The sequence below is a fragment of the Ostrea edulis genome, chromosome 1 (assembly GCF_947568905.1).
Source record: "Ostrea edulis chromosome 1, xbOstEdul1.1, whole genome shotgun sequence".
Classification (NCBI taxonomy): Eukaryota; Metazoa; Mollusca; class Bivalvia; order Ostreida; family Ostreidae; genus Ostrea; species Ostrea edulis.
In genome coordinates, this window is record NC_079164.1 from 9085775 (window position 1) to 9108843 (window position 23069).

Consider the following 23069-nt stretch of genomic DNA (forward strand, 5'->3'; position numbering starts at 1 on the left):
TTCCTGACGATCAGTAATATTCATAACCCTGTAGGTTTATAATAAATTGAAATAATCAAACAAAATAATAAAACCAAACACGAATATTTTCTCTACAATACCGCTTTAGATTTTCCCGTCAGTAAACAATGGAGCTGCGTTGCAGTAGTGTATCCCCTAATCTATCTCTTTGCTACTGTTGGAACTATCAAATAAATCTGGCAAATGGCTCATTTTATCATTAGTTTGTCTTACAACCCAAGATATTAATAAAAAGTAACACTTTTCGCTGTATCAACGATAAAACGCAGTAAAAACAACTGCGCATTGAAAGTGCGTTATATTGCGTGATTGTGGGGCAAAGGTTTATGCGTTAAAGTGAGTGATTGTGGGGCAAAGGTATATGCGTTAAAGTGCGTGATTGTGGGGAAGGGGGTTAAAGCTTTTTGAAATTGTCACCAGTACAATAAATTAGATACATTTTAGCGGTAGATTGTCAATTTTGCATAAAGTTGGTTTCGAAGTGAATTATTAGTTGGGGGAAAGGGAACATTTTTACGTGAGAGCATTGCAAACTTCGGAACTCTAAATGGTATACTCAGAATACACTAATCAAAGTTAAAACAGACAAATGCATGAAAACATGCATAAACATAAAACAGATTTTTCAGGCAATGGTGTTTTCGAAGGAAATTTATCATTGATAATTTGGTTAAGATTTTTTTTTAAATGCTATAAAAATTTGATATGATATAGGTCATAAAAAGCCATTTCGATTAAGACATACATGAAAATGTTTTTATTAAAAAAGTGTCAAAAATAAAATTAAAAACAAAGATGGGTTTAATATAAATGTCTAATACACCATGGCACAAAGCTGTTTTTATAGCGATTTGTCCTGCATTTCGGAAGAGCATATTTTGATGAGTTTCGTAGATGGTATTTGTTTCCCTGTACATGAAGTTCGTGGAGGCGATGTGATGGATTTTTCATTTCACTGAAAAGTTTTGGACATATTTTTCCTTCTGGTAGCAAGCTTTTCAAGATTGGTATTTTCCATTGCATTTTTATATGAGTCACATGGTCGTACAATTTTTAAAGCCCTCTTTTGGGTTGATTCTATTTGGTTACATTGGGAAGTCGTAAGTCCTGTTGACCACACAGGGCACGCATATTCACAAATCGGTCTTATGAATGATTTGTAAACCTGTATAAGGTCACTTTCAGATAATCCTAAATATTTGAGTTGTCGTAGGTAAATTAAGTGTTTCGATGCTTTTTCAGTTACATAATTCACATGTTGACCCCATCTGAGATCGTCACTAATAATGAATCCAAGTAATTTACTCCCATACACTAGTTCTGTTTCTGTTCCATTCATAGAAAGATTTTCCACTCCAGGGTCTTTGTCAAAAGATACAATGATTTCTTTGGTTTTGGGTGCATTTATGCCCAGTTGGTTTACAGCTTGGAAATTAGATAGCCTCGAGTATTAAGAAACACGACAATACCAACTATAATTTGTAATATGAAAACAACATGACATTGTTGGACCAATGTTGTCACGTGACGCTGGCGCACCATCCACTCAGGCAAGTAGCAGTCTATGCGTACATGTCAGAGAGAGAGAGAGAGAGAGAGAGAGAGAGAGAGATAAACATTCAGTCAGTGGTACCGATGGTACGGTCGGCAGGCCTGGGGTATAGCTAATGTTATGGCAGCCAATTTCAGTGTAATGGGCCATTTATTTGCATTACAAGTAATGTAATGCATTACTTGTATAAAATATATACTGTTTAGTGTTATGCACATTACATTCCATTATATTTACATTACTTCAAATATTTGATATTTTGGAGGTTTAGATTAATTATGCCCCCTTTAAAGAAGAGGGACATATTTACACCTGTTGGTCTGACGGTAGACCGCATGTTGTCCGCTCAATATCTTGAGAACCATTCACTTGATCGTAATGATATTTCACATGTGGGTTGGTTATGAGTAGAAGAGGACCCCTATTGTTTTTCAGGTCAAAAGACAATCTACTCTGGACATAGGAAGACACTGTCCGCTCAATATCAATATCTTGAAAACACTTTGCTTGACAGACATCAGACTTGGTACACTGGTACATCTTCAGAGTATGACTCCTATTAATTTTAAGGTCACATGGTCAAAGGTCAAACGGGACATAGGAATATACATGTACTGTCCGCAGTGGCGGATTTAAGGAAAGCGCAGGCGCCCCCCCCCCCACCCCCTCCCCCGTAAATTTTTTCAAATTTAAGGTAAATCGTGGTATCTTGTTTAGAAAAATGTACTAAACGAAGCAAAGAAGCGATAATTTCTTCCACTTCCGGAGTAATAAATGACAAAATCTTTTGATTTCTTGTATTACTTTATTGGGAGAACTTTTTTTTTCTCCCCAAAACCCTTAAAGTTTGCGTCATTTTATTATTTTCACGTTGTAAATAATGATAGAAAATAGTATAAATGACTAAATAGGAGACATATTTCAAGCCCTATAAAATACGTAAAATCCAGACCCCCTGTCTCATAAAGTGACGCCCCCCGTAACCACAATTCCCGGATACGCTCAATATCTTGAGAACCCTTTGCTTGTCAGATACATCTTCAGGAGCAGATGACCCCAATTGATTTTGAGGTCACATGGTCAATGTCAAGGGTGAAACTGGATCTACTAATATATTGTCTCCTATATTTTAAGAATTATTTGCTGGATCGATACCAAACTTGGAACACAGGTACAGCATAACGAGTAGATGATCCCTACCCTATTGATTTTAGGTCACGTGGTCCATCCACTCCTGACATAGAAAGATATTGTCTGCTCAATATTTTGAATGGTGATACTACTATCAATTATATGTTGCAAATGTATAACCCTTTTCAATTTGGGTACCTGTAAAGTGCAAAACGAAACAGATTGTATAGCCGAACTCTTCTAATTATATTAATTAGAAATGGTATATCAGGCCCCTGTGAAAGTTACCATACATAAATAAAATTCGCCTCCCCTTTGATGTAGGCTTTCGAGTTGACTGATACAAAGTTTTAAAAGTTGGAAGGAGGTGGGGTGAGTAAGCACTTGTAAAGTATATATTCGAAGTTGATTAAATTATAAATATCATGTGCAATTAGTTTCGGATCCACAAAGGTTACAGATTCAAAGGTCAAGGTCTGGGGAAACACAATAAACGAGGGGGGGGGGTGTAGCTGGCGTTGGATCCGCCTTTGGGCATAAATACATGTTTCAGTATTTTTTGCTCTAAAGACAAATCTTTGTATACATGTGGATATTGTGTATTTGTATATCAAACAATGGATTCTGAGTATGTCCTCCAGTTCTCTTTGTAATTTCTACTTCCCTTGTTCATAAGCCTTTTGATTATACAAAATGCTGACCTTCTCCTGATATTATTGCATAAAATATTTTCCGATTTCCATTCCGTTCCGAACTCCCAGTTTTAGCAACACTCCAAATATACAGAGTTATCTTTAGACTTACTACATATCGATAATCGTTTTTAATTATTAAAAGTACTCGCACCTCAGCAGTTAGAGATAAAACAAGAGTTTTTGAAAACGTCATCCTGCTTTCAATTTTCTCAGACATCAGCTTCTACAAACAATGTTTGATGTTAACCGATGGGCCGCTTAAAAATGTATCAGTCAACCCGAAATACCACATCAACAGGGAAGAGAATTTCATTTATATGTTGTAACTTTCACAGGGACCTGAGATGTCATTTTTTATCATCATGATTACACAATTCGGTTCTACAATCTGTTTTGTTTCGGTAGGTTTTGTTCCGTTTCGGCAGATTTCGTTTCGCATTTTACAGGTACCCTTTTCAATTTTGCACCATGAGGTGCATATGTATGTTTTACAAACATCGCTTGTTAATCCTTGTTCATTATAATAAAGTATTAATGATTGGGTTATAGACCGTATGAACAAAACTATTTTAATGAACAACATTTAAGTTCTAATACCTATGATATAGCAAGTCAACACTACCAGGCTAAGTCAACAATTGAAATGTTTACTGAATGTTTCTTAGGGCTATTTCTAAGGTTTTAAGTAAACTGTTTTCAGAAATTGGTTTTTTTTTCAGACAGATATTCTCTGAAAGATGAAACTTTTGAAACATTGATGATAATCAAATACAATAACTTAGATGCGTTTCCTAACATTGATGAATACTTTGCGTGCTTATGTTTATATATATTTAAAATTTATCAATCATTATAAAAAAAAAATTCTGCCATTTCTTTAATATCAGTATGTGATGTAATGCACTCTCAAGTAATAAAATGCAATGCATTTTAAACAAGAAACCCAAGGGCCACATCGCTCACCTGAGTCACCTTGGCTCATATTTAAATATTTTCCCTATATATTTGTATGCAAACTTTGATCTCCCCTTGTGACCCCATCCTACCCCTGGGGCCATAATTTGAACAAACTTGAATCTACATTATGTCAGGAAGCTTTGATGTAAATATAAGCTTTGCTGGCTCAGTAGTTCTTGAGAAGATTTTTCCTACATATTTGTATGTAAAACTTTGATCCCCTATTGTGGCCCCATCTAACCCCCGGGAGCCATAATTTGAACTTGAATCTGCATTATGTCAGGAAGCTTTCATGTAAATTTCAGCTTTTCTGGCCCAGTAGTTCTTCAGAAGATTTTTCCTATATATTAGTATGTAAAACTGAGATCCCCTATTGTGGCCTCATCATACCCCACGGGCCATGATTTGAACAAACTTGAATCTGCATTATGTCAGGAAGCTTTGATGTAAATCTCAGCTTTTCTGGGTCAGTGGTTCTTGAGAAGAATTTTTTTTAAAGATTTATCCTATATTTTAGTATGTAAAACTTTGATCCCCTATTGTGGCCCCATCCAACCCCCGGGGGCCATGATTTGAACAAACTTGAATCTGCACTATGCCAGGAAGCTTTCAAGTAAATTTCAGCTTTTCTGGCCCAGTGGTTTTTGAGAAGATTTTTAAATAACACCACCCTATTTTTGTGATTATATCCCCTTTAAAAGGGACATGACCCTTCATTTGAACAAACCTGAAAGCCCCTCAGCCAAGGATGCTTTGTGGCAAGTTTAGTTGAAATTGGCCCAGCGGTTCTTGAGAAGAAGTCGAAAATGTGAAAAGTTTACGACGCCGACGACGAGAGACAACGGACAAATTTTGATCAGAAAAACTCACTTGAGCCTTCGGCTCAGGTGAGCTAAAAATTCAAATAGGGGTAATGGTAATATCAAATTTTTCAAAGTAATGGTAATGTAATGCATTGCTGCGTAGCTGACCCCAGGTCTAAGGGTCGGGTAAGTTAAGATTATCGTCTCACTGCTTAGTTATTGAAACCGGTAGATACAAAAATGTTCTAATCGAAAGACGTCTGTGTCCTTTATGTACCTTAGATGTAGAAGATGAGTTTCATTTTTTTCTTTAAGTGTACCTATTACAGTCATTTAAAGACCCAACTTTAAGTTAACGCCCCCAAATTTTACCTGTGTCGCGATCAATGATAAGCCGCTGGTCAATCAAACTTTTAACAATAGAGCTTAGGTTGATTGACGTTTGCAGAGACGGTGGTCTACAGCTACTTGAAAAAGATGTTTTGATAACAATCATGGCTAATGATGACCGGCAGTCTTCAGATCTTGAGGAAAGCCCTGGTATACCTGAGTTTTGATAGCATTGACTCGCACCTAGAATATTTTAATTTCTAACGTCCCCTATACAATGCAATTTATCCTCGTATTTTCTCTCTCCATCTTTATACATGTATTATAGATTAAACAATCAGAAATCAAACAATAATAATAATAAAAAAAAAAAAACAAACATATTAAGTTATTGGAATATTTTCTATTAATGATTTGTTGTGGCTTTATATTTATAAAAATATGAACAATTGTTTATTAGCGCAGCACATCAACATGCATAATGGTTATATTGCCCGGGTACCTGTAAAGTGCGAAACGAAATCAAAACGAAACGAAACCTACCGAAACGAAACGAAACCTACCAAAACGAAACGAAACAGATTGTATAACCGAACTCTTTTAATTATGATAATTAAAAATGGTATCTTAGGCCCCTGTGAAAGTTACAAATAAATAAAATTCGCCTCCCCTATGATGTAGGCTTTCGGCTTGACTGTTACAAGGTTTTAAAAGTTGGAAGGAGGGGGGGGGGGAGTAAGCACAAAGTACATATCCGTAGTTGATTAAATGACATGTACAATTAGTTTCGGATCCATAAATTTCAGAACCGAGGGTTACAGTCTCAGAGATCTGTGGAAACACACTATACGAGGAGTGGGGTCGCCGACGTTGGATCCGCCTTTGGGCATAGATACATTGTTTGAAGAAGCTGGTGTCTGAGAAAATTGAAAGCAGGAAAAGCTCTTAACCTCTTATTTTATCTCTAACTGCTGAAGTGCGAGTACTTTCAATAATGGAAAAACTCTATACATTTGGGCAATCTCTACCCAGAGTTATCGTTGAGCTAATTGCACGTGGTATTTATGTGCTTTGTGCTTACCCCCCCCCCCTTCCAACTTTTAAAACTTTGTATCAGTCAAGCCGAAAGTCTTCATCAAAGGGGAGGCGAATTTTATTTATATGTGTAAACTTTAACAGGGGCCTGAGATACCATTTTTAATTATTATAATTAAAAGAGTTCGATTATACAATCTGTTTCGTTTCGTTTCGGTAGGTTTCGTTTCGTTTCGGTGGGTTTCGTTTCGTTTCGGTAGATTTCGTTTCGTTTCGGTATATTTCGTTTCGTTTCGTTTCGATTTCGTTTCGCACTTTACAGGTACCCTATATTGCCCATGCGTAAAACTGTTACAGTAGTTTTTTAAAAAAAAAATGCTTCTGTTTGAGATACCACATGGATTATAAATTACACAATCAGAAATCAAGCAATAGTGAAAAAGCATCAATAAGTTATTGAGATATTTCTATTTATAATTTATCACGGCTTTATATTGATATTGAGAGAGAGAGAGAGAGAGAGAGAGAGAGAGAGAGAGAGTGTGTTACTGAGATATTTCTATTTATAATTTATCAGACTTTATATTGAGAGAGAGAGAGAGAGAGAGAGAGAGAGAGAGAGAGAGAGAGAGAGAGTTATTGAGATATTTCTATTTATAATTTATCCCGGTTTTATATTTATAAAGATAAAGAGAGAGGGGGGGGGGAGAGAGAGAGAGTTACTGAGCTATTTATAATTTATCACGGTTTTATATTTATAAAGAGAGAGAGAGAGAGGTGTAAAACTGTAGCAATAATATAGATGAAATAGTATGGCATGGCAATAGTGTTGCATACGTATGACAATAATTACTCATTTAGTGAATGATTGAGAGTAAGGGAGAGAGAGAAAGTGGGGGGGGGTAGACAAGCTATGTGTCAGCTTCTGTTTGGGATACCATCGTTACACAAACACTACGCGCACAGAAACCCTAAAGAGAGAGAGAGGAGGGGGTGTAGACTTCGTGTCAGCTTCTATTTGGGATGCCATCGTTACACAAACACTACGTCCACAGAAACCCTAAAGAGAGAGAGAGAGAGAGGAGGGGGTAGACTTCATGTCAGCTTCTGTTTGGGATACCACCATTACGCAAACACTACAGCTACAGAAACCCTACAGACGGCCCATATTGAGGGGTATCTTGATCATTCTTCATTTGGTTGTACATGTACACAGATCTCCTTGGATTTATTCATTCTCTCGAAACATGGATATTTTACCTACTACACCCACGACACCGTGAACTCACAGGACACCAGGAAGTGCCAGGAAACGCCGGGTAATATTATATTTAGGAAATATATAACAATTTAATTAGAAGTTTTAAAAAGCAAAGGTTTAGAAATGGGCTAAACCTGTCATTTGCAATACATAAATATGACCAAGTTTGAAGGTTTATGGGAAATAGAAATGCGGTATGCATGTAGGTATAGAAATTTTTATTTTTATTTTTTTGCACAAATCAAGACACTAAGCATAATTTGTAATAACCTGAGAAATTTCCTGTGTATATCATAAAAATATACACAACAACCGATCTCTTGGCCAGGTAAATAACATTGACCATGGATAAGCTCCGCCCACATTCAGTGATCCGTGGAGCAACCGTACGGTGTTTTTTTTTTTTTTGGGGGGGGGGGGGTCTTTAAGAATCAAATTTTTGAAAAAGTATAATTATATCAGACCCTCGGTCTTTAAATTAATTCAAATTTTATCGACACAGAATGTAAAGGAATTACATGTATGTAACTTGGGTAAATGTATTAAGAATTCCTTTGAAATTAAAAATACCAATGTATAAGCACAATTTCTATTCTTTCTTGACCTTTATATGAATTTAGATTTATTACATTGTATACTATGTCTATAAGCTGTATTTGCTTTTGACTAATAAACAACAACTACACAACACAAAAAAAAAAAGTTCTGTGTTCGATATACAAAAGTGTTATTTTCATTGAAACCAAACGGCCAATCGATGAGTAATACGGTAATCAGGGTCAGAAAATTGAAGCGAACTGTCATGTTGTTTGGATGATAATACAGAGAAGTTTCATGACGAGTGGCGGCTAGAGGTGAATACCGGAATTACATTTCTATGTAAAGGTCCACGGGCCTCTATCAGTTCTTTCTTTCACAGAATGGTCAATTTGAGGCTTATATCCTACTTAAAACATTACATATTTTATTCTAAGAATGGACAGGCTGAGGTAAATCCATTGACAATGAAAATTATGAATAAAGCTATTTTTAAATAGTCTGGCAATATAACCAGCCCGTGTCAGGTGAGTAAATTATCAAGTATTGTGCTGGGCGAGGAAGTTACGGAGCCAGATTTTGATCTGAAAAGCATTGCGTTTTTAATACATTGGATGAGAAAATGATTAACGCCATTTAGCCAAAAGAATCAAAGATGCCCATTTCGAGAAATTGTTTATGGAATGAGAAAATAATAATTTAGAATAGGATATACTTTTTGTTTCGGATTTTGAGGCATTATCTTATACATTCCAGTCGATAGACAGATATTGATCAACACACGCCCCTTTCGGAATAACCCAGTACCAAAAAGTTTTGAATTTCAAAATATTGTTGTACACATCCTCCACTTTTCATCCATATCAAATTTCCTCTGTGTAGCAGTCCTCTTTAAGGGGGGTGGGTGGCGGTCAGACCACCGGTCGGGTTCGAATCCCTGTCTGATCCGTTGCATTTTCCCTTTTGTTTTTATTACAGTATATAATGACAGCACTCTATCTAACAACTGGACCGGAAAATATGGATTTCTTAAAAACAATATAACGTCTCATGTGCAAGAGAGAGCAAGAAATTTTATTACGTAATATTTAGAGTATCCTTGAACGAGTGCATCTTCCAATACCAGTCGAAGGGGTGGATATACAATACACACTCTTCTGATCAACATCGACATTCTACAAATAAAAAAGTAGTATTAAGCTCAAGTATCAACAAAATCTTAGAACATTGATATACTAAGGGGGGGGGGGGGGGTAAGTATATTGCACGAAAGGCAGCGAAGCCTCGAATGACTTAAAATTCTTATTACCTTACACCAAAAAAAAAAACAAAACAAAAAAACCCCATATAAATGTTATATTTATGCCCTTCTTCACTAATTCAAACAAAAATATCATTTATCAAATGAAACTCAAACACTTGCAGAAAGGAACGGTTCGCATGCGCATATGCAACAGACACAACAGTTTAACAACAGAATACACATCTCCCCTCTATATACCCCCCCCCCCCCCCCCGTTTTCGTTACGGAAAACTGTTGCGTAATAATTTCTTCTACACAGTCATTTTTGGTGGACTCCTATTTACAGCATCCAATGGGAGGGGGGGGGGGGTGTCATTTAACACACATCTACACAGCCTGATTAGCTGTGCGGCAGTAGCGATTATGTAGACAAAACCTATGTGTATGTGAAGCGTGTGTAACGCGCCCTCATGGATTTGTCTCCCCTTGATGAGGCGCCACAAGAACTAACCCCCCCCCCCCCCAAATTCTGCATTATTCCGACTATGGCTAAAAACTTAACTCTGAGCTGAGAGAGAGAGAGAGAGAGAGAGAGAGAGAGAGAATTTTTTATTTTTTCAAAACAAGAGGTACTGTGAGCAATGCTCACTAAGAATACCCCCCGCTTACCCCAATCTCCCAAAGGGTGTTGGTAATAGGTATAAACTACCTCTTTTCTGAGTGTAAAAAACAAATGGCATGACAAACCGAACCATATTGCTACTTCGATGTCCAGTGCGCGTGACCTTTGACCTTTTGACCCCAAAATCGATAGGGAACATCTTCATCCCATAGGTAGTCCATATGTATGATATGGTGACTGTAGGTGGAAAGGATAACGCTTTAGAGCCCGGAAACCATATTGCTACTTCGATGTTCAGTGCGCGTGACCTTTGACCTTTTGACCCCAAAATCGATAGGGAACATCTTCATCCCATGGGTAGTCCATATGTATGATATGGTGACTGTAGGTGGAAAGAATAACGCTTTAGAGCCCGGAAACCATATTGCTTCTTCGATGTCCAGTGCGCTTGACCTTTGACCTTCTGACCCCAAAATCGATAAGGAACATCTTCATCCCATGGGTAGTCCATATGTATGATATGGTGACGGTAGGTGGAAAGGATAATGCTTTAGAGTCCGGAAACCATTGCGTCTACAGACGGACGGACGGACGGACGGACAACCCGATTCCAGTATACCCCCCCCCCCCCCCACAACTTGTTGCGGGGGGTATAACTAAGTACATTTTCTCTACTTGAATCGTCTAAGTAGGTTTCAATACTATCATCATAATTGGATATCGCATGTTTGTTTTGTTTTCATATAGTTCACTGAATTACGAACTTTTCTGTATGCGGACCCATCAGAGTCTTTATTCGTTTTGAATGCTTTACTGCGAAGTGGATCTCTCATTCTCTGAATGTTTTTTTTTATCATTGAATCTTACCATGGTTTTGTCTCGCAGACGATCTGTTATGATTTGTTCAGTGGCGGATTTAGAGGGGGGCGCAGCCAATTTTGAAATTTAAGGTAAATCGCTGTATCTTGTTTTGGAAAATGTACTAAACAATAAAAGAAGCAATAATTTCTTCAACTCCCAAAGAAATAAATGACAAAATCCTTTGATTTCTTGGATTACTTTATTGGGAGAACTTAATTTAAAAAAAAAAAAAAACCTTAAAATTTGGGTCATTTTATTTAAAATGATAGAAAATAGTACAAATGACTAAATAGGAGAAATATTTCAAGCCCCATAAAATCTGTAAAATCCAGGAGCTTTGCCTCCCCCTCCCCCTCCTCCCTCGGGCTTCGCCTTGCACCCTCTGCCTCGTAAAGTGCCCCCCCCCCGTAACCACAATTCCTGGATCCGCTCCTGTACAATGAGATTTTACAAACATGTTTTATACTTAGTATATTATCTGAATGAGAACAGCACTGCTATATCACAAACTGGGTCAATATGAACTTTAAATCTATTCAAACAGGAGCGTCTACAGGTCTACTAGCTGGTGTAGATATCGATGTATATATAGAGCCGATCACACCACACACAGGTAAAGCACGGGACTACACTGAAGGTCGAAATATCACGGAGGCCATTTTGGATTTAGAGGTGAGACAAAATTATATACACATTGCAGTGTCACCAAAATGTTATAAATGTACAAGCTATGAAGTTTGAACGATTGAACGCATTGATAAGATAGTTTTGCTGAATTGCTTAATTTTTTTTATTGGAATAGAATATAATAGAAGATAAAGCTGACGTACAATTCTAACTGTAAATTGTTTGTTTCCCCGGTTACATGTAACATGTTTATTGAAATCCACATCTATATTCTGCAATGGTAAACTAACACTGAAAATTAAATATTCGTCTTTTTATTGACAGTGAACTACTAATGTGAACCCGACACCAGAAATGCTGCACCCCCGGCGCAGTGCGCAGGAAGTCCTACTGTGCGACTCCTGTGAAACTGCTCCGCTACAGAGTCACTGTGAACTGTGTAATATAAATCTCTGTACTAACTGTGTAGGTAAACATCTCTTGGATTCGTCTAGAAAACACCGAGTCATACCGTTCACAGAGAAAAGTTTTGCCCCTAAAGTCTACCCAAAATGTCCGACACACGCCGACAAACAGAGCGAACTTTACTGCGAGGAATGTGACGTTCCTGTCTGTTCTACCTGTGTCTCAAAAAAACATAGAGGGCACAATTTATGTGATGTTCTGGAAAAACTCAGCTCAAAAACGGAAAGTTTACAAAAAGATTTAGAGGAACTAGAGAGCAGAATTTATCCCCGATATGAAGAAATGGCCTCCGATGTCCAAACTGAGAAATCCGAGTTAGAAACGAATTACGGGAAACTGACAACAGCTGCCGACCAACAAGGAGAAGTCTTACACCGGGAGGTCACCGCCATTATCAACCAGCGGAAATCCGACATCCAGGAGATGAAACACAAACACCTATCTACCCTGAATAAAAATACAGAAGAAATCACACAGAAAATGGCGGAACTCAAACAAATCATTTCCGACTTGAAATCAATCCTAAAATCAAATGACGTCTCTCTAACGTCAACGTACAAATCTAGGAATGGCGAGTTCCGACAATTACCTCCGAAAGTCCGAGTCACATTACCGAGTTTATCTCCTCAGAAAATTAACACAGAAAAGCTCCGTGAAATGTTTGGTTCTCTGTTACCATTATCCATTAACACAGAACAAGGCTACACAATGAAGTCAGCAGAAGCTGTATCGTCTCCTCCAGTCAAACCACTGCTTGATGAGCCGCGCGTCACCGCCACCATAGACACTGGGTATGATAGATACGAACTACGCAGTGTTAGCTGTCTGAGTGAAGATCAAGTCTGGACATGCGGGGGTAACGAAACCATGAAGCTGCTCAACCTCCAGAGTAAACTACTGACATCAATACAAACCAAGTCAGGGGACACACCGGGGGACATAGCAGTGACACGGGACGGAGATCTTGTTTATACTGATAGTAACAATATAAACCTAATTAAGAATGAAAAGATACAGACCGTGATCACACTACAGGGGTGGGGACCTTGCTATGTCTGCTGTACCGCGGATAACGATCTTCTGGTTACCATGGACAGTGATGATGGAGAACCATCCAAAGTCGTGCGTTACTCCGGCTCCACAGAGAAACAAAGCATTCAGTTTGATGATCAGGGTCGTCCTCTCTACTCATCTGGTGGTTACAATAAATACCTCAGTGAGAACAAGAACCTGGATATCTGTGTGGCTGACTGTAACGCTAGTGCAGTAGTGGTGGTCAATCAGTCAGGAAAACTCCGATTTAGATACACTGGTCATCCCTCTAATACCAAGCAATCATTTAATCCACGCGGCATCACTACAGACAGCCAGAGTCACATCCTGACAGCAGACTGGGGCAATCACCGTATCCACATCCTAGATCAGGACGGACAGTTCCTCCGTTACATTCACTGTGATTTAGATCTTCCATGGGGTTTATGTGTGGACATCAGAGACAACCTCTTTGTGGCTGAGTTAGGCACTGCTAAAGTGAAGAAAATCCAATATCTATAATCACGGTGTTAATTACACATCTCTACAGTGTTAATTACATCTACCAACACAGTGTTAATTACATCTACCAACACAGTGTTAATTACATCTACCAACACAGTGTTAATTACATCTCTGAGTGGATTACCAGTGTTAATTACATCTACAAAATCTGTCAATTACATCTCTAAACAGTGTTAATTACAGCTGTGTGTTAATTACAGCCATGTTTTGTGGTGCGTAACTATCCTGTGTATTGACAGTGTATGTTTGGATTGTTTGTATATACACTACCACCATAAATTGCCATTCCTTTGAGGATTAAATGATGACCAATAGATATATTTGTATCATTGCCTATGTCATATGTTCTCGAGTGTCTTTTGTCTTTGTGTTGTATTTGTCCTTGTGTGTTTTTATTGTTGTTATAGGGTTGTTTCATTGATTTGTTTCCCACTATTAAACGAATCTACGACCTTAACCATCTTGTGGATTATCTTTACACCCAAGACCGGTTACATAAGTATACACACAATTTTTATACACATGTTGGCATGAAATATATTCAATATAATGAAAAAGAGCTGACTTCACTGTGTATATAAACTTCAATTTATCTCAGAAAATTATTCAGGGGTAAAACCTCAATATATGTGAAACAATAATGGACATTCAATATTTTTGGCATAGTGTGTTAAAATGTGATATTGATTTATTTAAGGTGAAAAAACAAAGGATCTTGTAAAGGTACACATTAAATACACAATGATGTGTATTAGTAATTAGTTTGAAACGGTTTTAAGTTGAGGTTTGCATAATAGGTCTTTTTAGAGAATTAAAAAATTCAAAAAATCAAGTACTTTAAATAGATATAAAAAGTTCAAAGCTTAACGTCAGCTATCTATTTGCAAGAGTTATGCATTTGGCATTGAAAGATCTGGATGATTAACCAATTTTTTTTTATGTGCAAGTAACTTATTTTGGCGAGTGTATGCTCATTTTTGGTGGGCAGTGTATTGATTGTTTAATGTATTTTCCTCTCGAGAATTTTCCACTCATATGGAGATGTCACCATTGCTGGTGAAGGGCTGCAAATTTTCGGCCTATGCTGGGTGCTTTTGGCCTTTCTTTATCGTGCCACACCTGCTGTGACACCTGGCCTCTGCATGCGGTCTCATCCAAGGGACCACCCAATTTAGTCACCTCTTACAACAAGCAAGGGGTACATCCTATATATTGTGTATATACATGTACATGTACTAGGTGTATTCTGATGAGTTGGATAACTCTAGGACAATAAAGAATTGAAGTTAGTCTTTTGTGATTACGTATCCACCACACAAACCCTTGACGAATGTAGCTATTTACATTTCGGGCTCAGGAGTCCGCATTTCATTGGGTCCAAGCCACACGGTCACTAAGGGTTTGTGTGGAGGGCATGTAATCACAAAACCTTGACTTGTGAGGATGGAAAGGGGTACTGAGGACCTACTTTAGAATTGACAATGTAGATTTCTGGTTGTTTACTCGTGTCTGATAGAACATTATTCTATTTGTTTATTATGTATTTCAATATCTGTATTATTACATAAACATTTTCTCGAGTACAGTCTTACATTATTACTGAGTACTTGCTTAAATTTGTAGAACATCTGATCTTTGTCACAGATCTTCAGATACAAGGCCCCAGTCTTCTGTTTACCATCAATAACATCACAATCCTACAAAATCAACACAGATAATAGAAATTGTATCAAACTGGGTCATATCAAGAATTGTTTGCATTTTTAAAAGACTTATATATATTATTAACCTCAACAAAGTTCAGACATTTTTTGTTTGTTTTTACGTCCCGTTGAATTTGTTTTTACTTGTATTGAGACGTCACCTGCTGTAGGTGAAGTACAACAAATTAATCCTGTGCTTAAGTGTTCTGAGCAATAACTGTAAGAGTTCTTAAACGTGCCAAAGCCTGCTGCAACACAATACCACCATAATTTTGGACATTTTCTAGATGTCATATTTTATAAGATAGAAATACCCACACACAAGTGTTTACCTTTAAATATAATCTATGCCCTATATATTCTTGCTCCATATGTCAATATGCCTGGAGTATTCTGAGGGCAATTGCCTCGAGGTCGGGATGACCCACCATCATTTTTATACGCCTGCATATTATGCTATACCAGTGTTGTCTGTCTGTCCATTTAACTTTGTCTTCACAACTCCTACTAAACCCTTTGGGGGATTTTAAAGAAACTTGGTACAAAGAAAGATCACAATGTGGAGATGTGCATATTACAAGGGGAATGCTGTTCCACTATTTTTGAAGGAGTTAGAGCCCTTGGACATAGATTTGTTTAAAATACAAAATACATTGTTATTACAACTCCAAAGAAATCAGTAATCCTTTCTTACTTGTTCAAATTCATTGGTCAATAATGTATGTGGGTGGATCATGTACCAGTTCGGCGGTGCCCTATTTTTGATCATATAACCCAAGGATAATAGGTAAATAGTTTTCTGACAAAAGTCACTAAATGTACAATAATAATAATGATATACATGTATTTATAACACAAATAGAAAATAAACAAATGGCTCTCCCAGTCATTCAAAGTCATTTCATAAATGTCAAGGTCATTCAACATATACCTTTACTGATATTCTTGTTGTAGGAAAACGTCATTTTTACCCCTTTTTGTCCCAGGGTAAATGCAAAGTTCCAAAAACCTTAATGCAAATGTACAGGACACCACCACCACCTATCATATCCCTAACGATTAGTTGGGAACTGCTTAAATGATTGAATATTGTTTAACGTCACTCTCGAGAAATTCCACTCATAGAGAGATGTCACCACTGCCGGTGAAGGGATGCAAAATTTAGGCCTATGTTGGCGCTTATGGCTATTGAGCAGGGAGGGATCTTTATCGTGCCACACCTGCTGTGACACGGGAGCTCAGTGTTTGCAATCTCATCTGAAGGACCACCCCATTTAATCACCTCTTACGACAAGCAAGGGGGTACCGAGGACCTATTCTAACCTGGATCCCTAAGGTAACTGCTTTAAAAATCAAACAGGAGTTTAATGAAGAGGAAAGTGTAACAGACAGACGGACGGACCAAGGTAACAATAATCTATCTGAGATTTCTGTGGTGGTATGACAATTCAACGAACAGCAAAGTTATCTGATATAACTGAAAACTAAAGCTGTCCTATAATTCAAAATAAAATAAATACCCCCACCACTTGTGGGGCTAACCAATCATCTATCTGGCCCACAATGCTCATCAGTGAATTTGGTTGAATGGGCAGGGCGTTATTATGAATCAGTTGGAAGTACAGCAGACTGGCCTCAGTGTGGGTCCTGGGATTTGAGAAGAACTGCAACTTCAATCAGCTCCTCACAATTTTACTTTGTTCTTAATGCAGTCCAGTTTGACCATAATCCTTCACATCTATCAAAAGAAAAATTGTTCAGATATTATACAAGATAAAATCCTCAAAGGTTCCTTATAATGTAAAGATTTGTGACACAAGATCTTTTCAAGGTGCGAGTCCTTCGACTTGATCAAATATTATTCTATAATCATGGTATAATATATTCAAATAAATCATCGAGTTCTGATCACTGACAAAGAAACACATTAAATATCGTTTTTTCTTTGTTATGTATTGTTACATTGTATTCCAGTGTTTATTTATTAAAGCTGTATGACCCGATGTTCATATATTATTTTTGTACATAATTACTTTAAAGCAGATTAATTACTTTATAAAGTTATTAACTTTCCCTTAATTAAATGCTTGAAAACATCTGCATGTAAAAGAAAACAGTGCGCATATTATTTAGAAAGTAAATATAGTGGCTACATATATAAATCATCCCATAATAGACGTCTATAAATAGACCCACGCGCGTCAGGGGAATCCCAACATGATGTATTAACTCATAGCAACTGTCTAGTTTTAAGGCTGAAAGAACGTAAAAGAACGAATTACTAAGAGGTATTTGATATTTTCATTTCTATTAAACTTATGGTACGGTACTGTTATAACAAAATACATAGCTTTACACAGATAAGACCACCGACAGGGCTTGAAGCTAACTTTTTATGTCACCAGTCCAGCCGGATTGATGGGTATAATTTCAACCAGTCCGCAGAAACTTTACCAGTTCAACAGACTTTTCTAAATTATTAAAATGAAATTTAACTCAATATGTCTCTGACAATATTGTAACACTTATGTGATATTTATGTGTATTAATCGGGTTTTTCTGATATCTACAAAAGCATGCCAAATGTGTGTATAAGATTTCATAAGTATATTTTCCAAAATGATGCTTTAGAAAATTAACCAGTCCCATCAGACTGACTAAAACAAATTTCAGTCAGTCCGCCAGACTTTTAACCAGTCACAGACTGACGGGCATATGTTAATTTCGAGCCCTGCACCGATGATCTGAAAGTTTGAACTGGTCACGTGACTGTCACTTGAAATGGCAGTGACGCAGTTATTTGTAAACATCGATTTAAAATCAAATTATTTGGGTTAAAACAGGTGAAATAATTTATGATATGTCGTACAGTCTAATAACTACATACGTGCGATGATTTAATAGCGTTTTTACGAGATGGAAAAAATATTGTAATTCGGACCATACAGCTTTAACAACAACCTGTTTGTTGTCTGTTTTATGTACACAGCTTTTACTACCATGTCTATTGATAACATTACACAGACTTCCTCAGCTGGAGACAGTCCTTCTTACACAACATCAAGTTCCTACTGCACGGTAATGGAGGGGAGAAGGACACCCAGCCACAGTCAACAGGTCCTCCTGCACGGTGGACACCCAGCCACAGTCATTAGGTCCTCCTGCACGGTGGACACCCAGCCACAGTCAGTCTCCTCTATACAGCTTCTAGGTCCCAGGATCATGACTGTAATGCTGTTGTGATCTTGAATCTACAAAGAATGAGGATGTCTGCAAATCAGTTTGACAAATTTTGGACCTGTGTTTTTAGAGAAAAAGATTTTATTTTCCTATATATTCAGATGTGAAACAAACACTTCCCGATTCTGAAACAGTAGAATAGGCTTTAAAGTTTGAACACAATTCTACACTCATCAGTTTAATTTACTGCAGTTGTGTTGTGTTTTACCCTTCCAAGGTCAAATAATCCAGAAAAGGTAACAAGAGGCCCATCACTCACCTGAGTTACTTTGGCCCATACCTAAAGATTGTCCCTATATATTTGCATGTAAAACTTTAATCCCCTATTGTTGCCCCACCCAACCCGAGAGTCCGTGATGTTAACAAACTTGAATCTGCACTATGTCACAGAAAGCTTTCATGTAAATTTAAAGTTCTCGGGTCCAATGGTTCTTGAGAAGGAGATTTTTAAGATTTTCCCTTTATATTTGTATGTAAAACTTTGATCCCCATTTGTGGCCCCATCCTATCCCTGAGTGTCATGATTTTAACAAACTTGAATCTTGATTATGTCAGAAAGTTTTTATGTAAATTTGTACTTTCATTGCTCATGGTTCTTGAGAAGAATTTTCCTATGTATTTGTATGCAAAACTGTGACCCCCTATTGTGACCCCATCCTATCCCCGAGGGTCATGATTTTAACAAAATTGAATCTGTACTGTGTCAGGAAGCTTTTATGTAAATTTGTGCTTTTCCGGCCCAGTGGTTCTTGAAAAGAATTTTTAAAAAGATTTTCCCTATTTATTCCCATGTAAAACTTTGATTCCCTATTGTGGCCCCAACCTACCCCCAGGGGCCATGATTTGAACAAACTTGAATCTTCACTATGTCAGGAAGCTTTCATGTAAATTTCAGCTCTTCTGGCCCAGTGGTTCTTGAGAAGATTTTAAAATGACCCAATCCTATTCTTGCCTTTTTGTGATTATCTCCCCTTTGAAGGGGGCATGGCCCTTCATTTGAACATACTTGCATACCCTTCACCCAAGAATGCTTAATCATAAATCCAAGTTTGGTCCAGTGATTCTTGAGAAGAAGGTGAAAATGTGAAAAGTTTATGCCAATGCTGCTGACTGACAAATGTTGATTAGAAAAGCTCAGGTGAGCTAAAAGTCTAAAAAATGAGGTACAGCCATTTTAAGAATCACTGGGCTGGAAAAGATAAAAAAAATTGTGAAAACTTTCTAAAATACTGTACATTGTAAATTATTCAATTCAAGGAATAGGATGGGGTCATAATAGGTATTCAAAGTTTAACAAAAGAATGTACATATACAGGAAATAAATCTTAAATATAATCTTTCCAAGAACAGCAAGGTCATGATTAGTCACATTAATATGCATGGATCCTGAGGTAGTGCAGAATTTTGTTCAAATCATGAAACTATAGATTAGGGTGGTCCACATTATCAACTCCACAGGGTCTAAAAGAGGTTTTCTGATCAAGGCTAATTTCTATGACCCATATCACACAATATCTGAAATGCACGAGGTCCTTTTTTTCAAATAAAGGGATCATGCTCCCTTCCAGAGATCATTGGAATAAAACTTTGTATATAAAGTGATTTTAGTTCAAATCATGAACCCAAGGTTTTAAAATTTTACAAAGGACAGTGTGATTTTTTTTCTTCATAGAAACAGTTTTGAAATCCTTACGCCAAAGATGCTCTGTACCAAGTTTGGTTGAAATTGACTCAGTGGTTCTAGCAGAAGCAGAAAAGTGTTGTTTACAGAAACACACACAGATTACAGAGTATGGGTGATCAGAGAAGCTCACTTGATCTTATAGCTCAGGTGAGCGAAAAACATTTTACCAGTTTGATACCTGGAAGAATATCATCTAAAGTTAATTAACATTGTGCTGTGGGAGCATATTTCTCCATCTGTGATGATACCAGATTTGTCTCAGATGTGGCATTTCTGTTAATATTTTGACCAGACACATCATCATCACTCTGTTAATGTCATCACTCTGCAAATGTCTTCACCCTGTAAATCAACAACAGTGACATTAGAATTGAGACAAGAATTTTGACAATGAAGTTTAACATGTCCTATAAAGCATAAATTAGGTTGGACCCGTTTCTGATGCTGAACAGTCAGTGGTCTTTTTAAAGATTTAAATCAATCAGTTTATTTAAGAAGTATCTTGAAAGGTTTGGATGAAAGTAATGGAATTTAATTACTTTAAACACAGGAGTCGGGAATTTTATCAATGAAGTAGAAATATATGAGAAATGGGCATAAATACTACCACTGAGCTTCGCGAGCGTATAGCGAGCTCAGTCAGTCAGTGGTAGTATTTATGCCCATTTCTCATATATTTCTACTTTATTGATAAATTGCCGACTCCTGTGTTTTAAAGGTAGGTGTATTATTTAGTTATTTAATCCAAGTGATTAATGAGAAAATCACGGTTTATCATAATCTCAGCGAGATTCGTCGAGTATGGATATTTGGACTGACGCTGAGATTAGGTTTATCACTTAGGTCACCGAAACTGGTCAGGCGGATTAAAAAAAATTCAATTCAACTTCGAGGTTCAATCTGTCATCAGTATATAAATATATCATGAAATTACGATTCGTACCTTACAATCACAAGCTTAGTGTTCCCTTGGATGACCTGTATGACCTTGTAACCTACCTGATGCTGAAGAAGCGTCCACTTTTGCTGGAGATGACGCCTGTGTCGTCTGATTTATCAAGAAAGACAACTTTGGAATATTTGTGGTGACGTCATGCAGAAACTTCTTCCCAAGGTCGGATCCAAGGGGGGGGGGGGGGGGTGCGGACCAAACACACACCAAACAGTTTAAGATTTCTTCAATTTTAGTCTTTGAGTCAAAATTATGATATGAAAGGTGGATACTTACATGTAATTGCATCATTCAGATTTATCAACACCAATCATTGAATTCTAGAAGAAATAAGACGACACACTGATATATCTATTTAACGATATTTGTAAAATTTGATTAAGGTAACTCCATACTCGCAGTTTTATCTGATACAAGTTTAAAATGTGTATTTATTTCCATTCATTAGAGTTAAAACTAACAAATTATCAAATAAAATAATAAAATACATAGGTCATCACACCTGTTTTAAAAGATGTGAGACGTACATAAACAGAATCCTATATCACCGTCAGAAAACTGCAATTTTCCTTAAACAGCGTTATTAAAATTCCATACAAACTGGTTAGGACGATATAATAGCATTCATAACAATTTCATGAAACTGTATCTTCACAAAAATATACAAAATGTCTGTTAAATATACAGGAAATCATCGCATGATAGACTTGATAAAGAAATCAATAGAAACTGAGTTATTGCCCTCGGATTCATATTTTGAAACGTATCATTGATTATTCATCTATAACTTAGACTTTTGAAATATTTTATTTTTGACAAGATTTTTTACAATAACTATAGGAAAAGACTCCAACAAAATTGATGTTCCTATCATACATAAATCTAAATAAATCATTGATTTTGCAAAATCTGATGACATCACCGGAGGGTGGAATTACTTTAATAGGTCCGAAATCTTCCGCACTAGTCTAAATTTCGCTGCTGTAATAGGCGAGAAACCACCCGGTGACCTCACTGGCGGATTTAGAGGGTGTGTGTGTGTGAGGGGGGGGGGGTAGGTTACAAATCAGTTCGTACTATAAAAAGAGGGAAAATCAAATAATATCTATAATAATTTATTCTAAAAGGTGAATGTCAAAATACATAAAGTCACTTTCAGGAAAATCTGCGCAGTTTGTAAACGAATGTGATTATGACGTCATTTTTTTCCCATGCTGAAAATCTACAATGAAATGCCGATAAGTTATAGGTTGGGTTAGTTGGACGTAATACACACGAATGTGATACACGTTCTATTTAGTGGTGTTATATAAACCCGATAAGTGAACTTTTTGTTAATAATATACGTACTGTACTTAAAATAATGTTCAAGTTCATTACTAAGTGTAGCAAACAAGGAGAAAACAACAACAACAACAACACAATTCAGAAAGTTTCTCGTTTAAATATATACTGATATTGTGTGACGGAGTTTGGGTACTCGGAGATATATGTATAAAAAAATTATGTATAAAATTAAATAAGCATTATATCCTGCTCTAATATTTTACACACATAAATAAATAACTATATATATATATATATATATTATATAATTATATATATATTATATATACTTTACTAAACGTCTTCGTGTTTCATTTTTATTTTTTACCTATACTTTTACCGATCATTGCGAAAAGTAACCATTCTCTCTCTCTCTCTCTCTCTCTCTCTCTCTCTCTCTCTCTATATATATATATATATATATATATATATATATATATTGATATTGATTTTTTTTTATTGGCTAT

General features: G+C 36.7%; 1 protein-coding gene across 1 annotated transcript; it reads left to right on the forward strand.

Annotated features, from left to right (window-relative positions):
- Positions 1-11476: 11476 nt before the first annotated feature.
- On the forward strand, positions 11477-14154 carry LOC130051191 (tripartite motif-containing protein 3-like). Its single transcript, XM_056152601.1, has 2 exons — positions 11477-11720; positions 12000-14154. Exon 2 carries the CDS (start codon positions 12030-12032, stop codon positions 13692-13694), a length of 1665 nt encoding a protein of 554 aa, XP_056008576.1. The 5' UTR covers positions 11477-11720; positions 12000-12029; the 3' UTR covers positions 13695-14154.
- The last annotated feature ends 8915 nt before the right edge of the window (positions 14155-23069 follow it).

What these genes read in the sequence shown, in the direction of transcription:
- LOC130051191 (XM_056152601.1), top strand. Translation starts at nt 12,030, where the DNA reads ATGCTGCACCCCCGGCGCAGTGCGCAGGAAGTCCTACTGTGCGACTCC.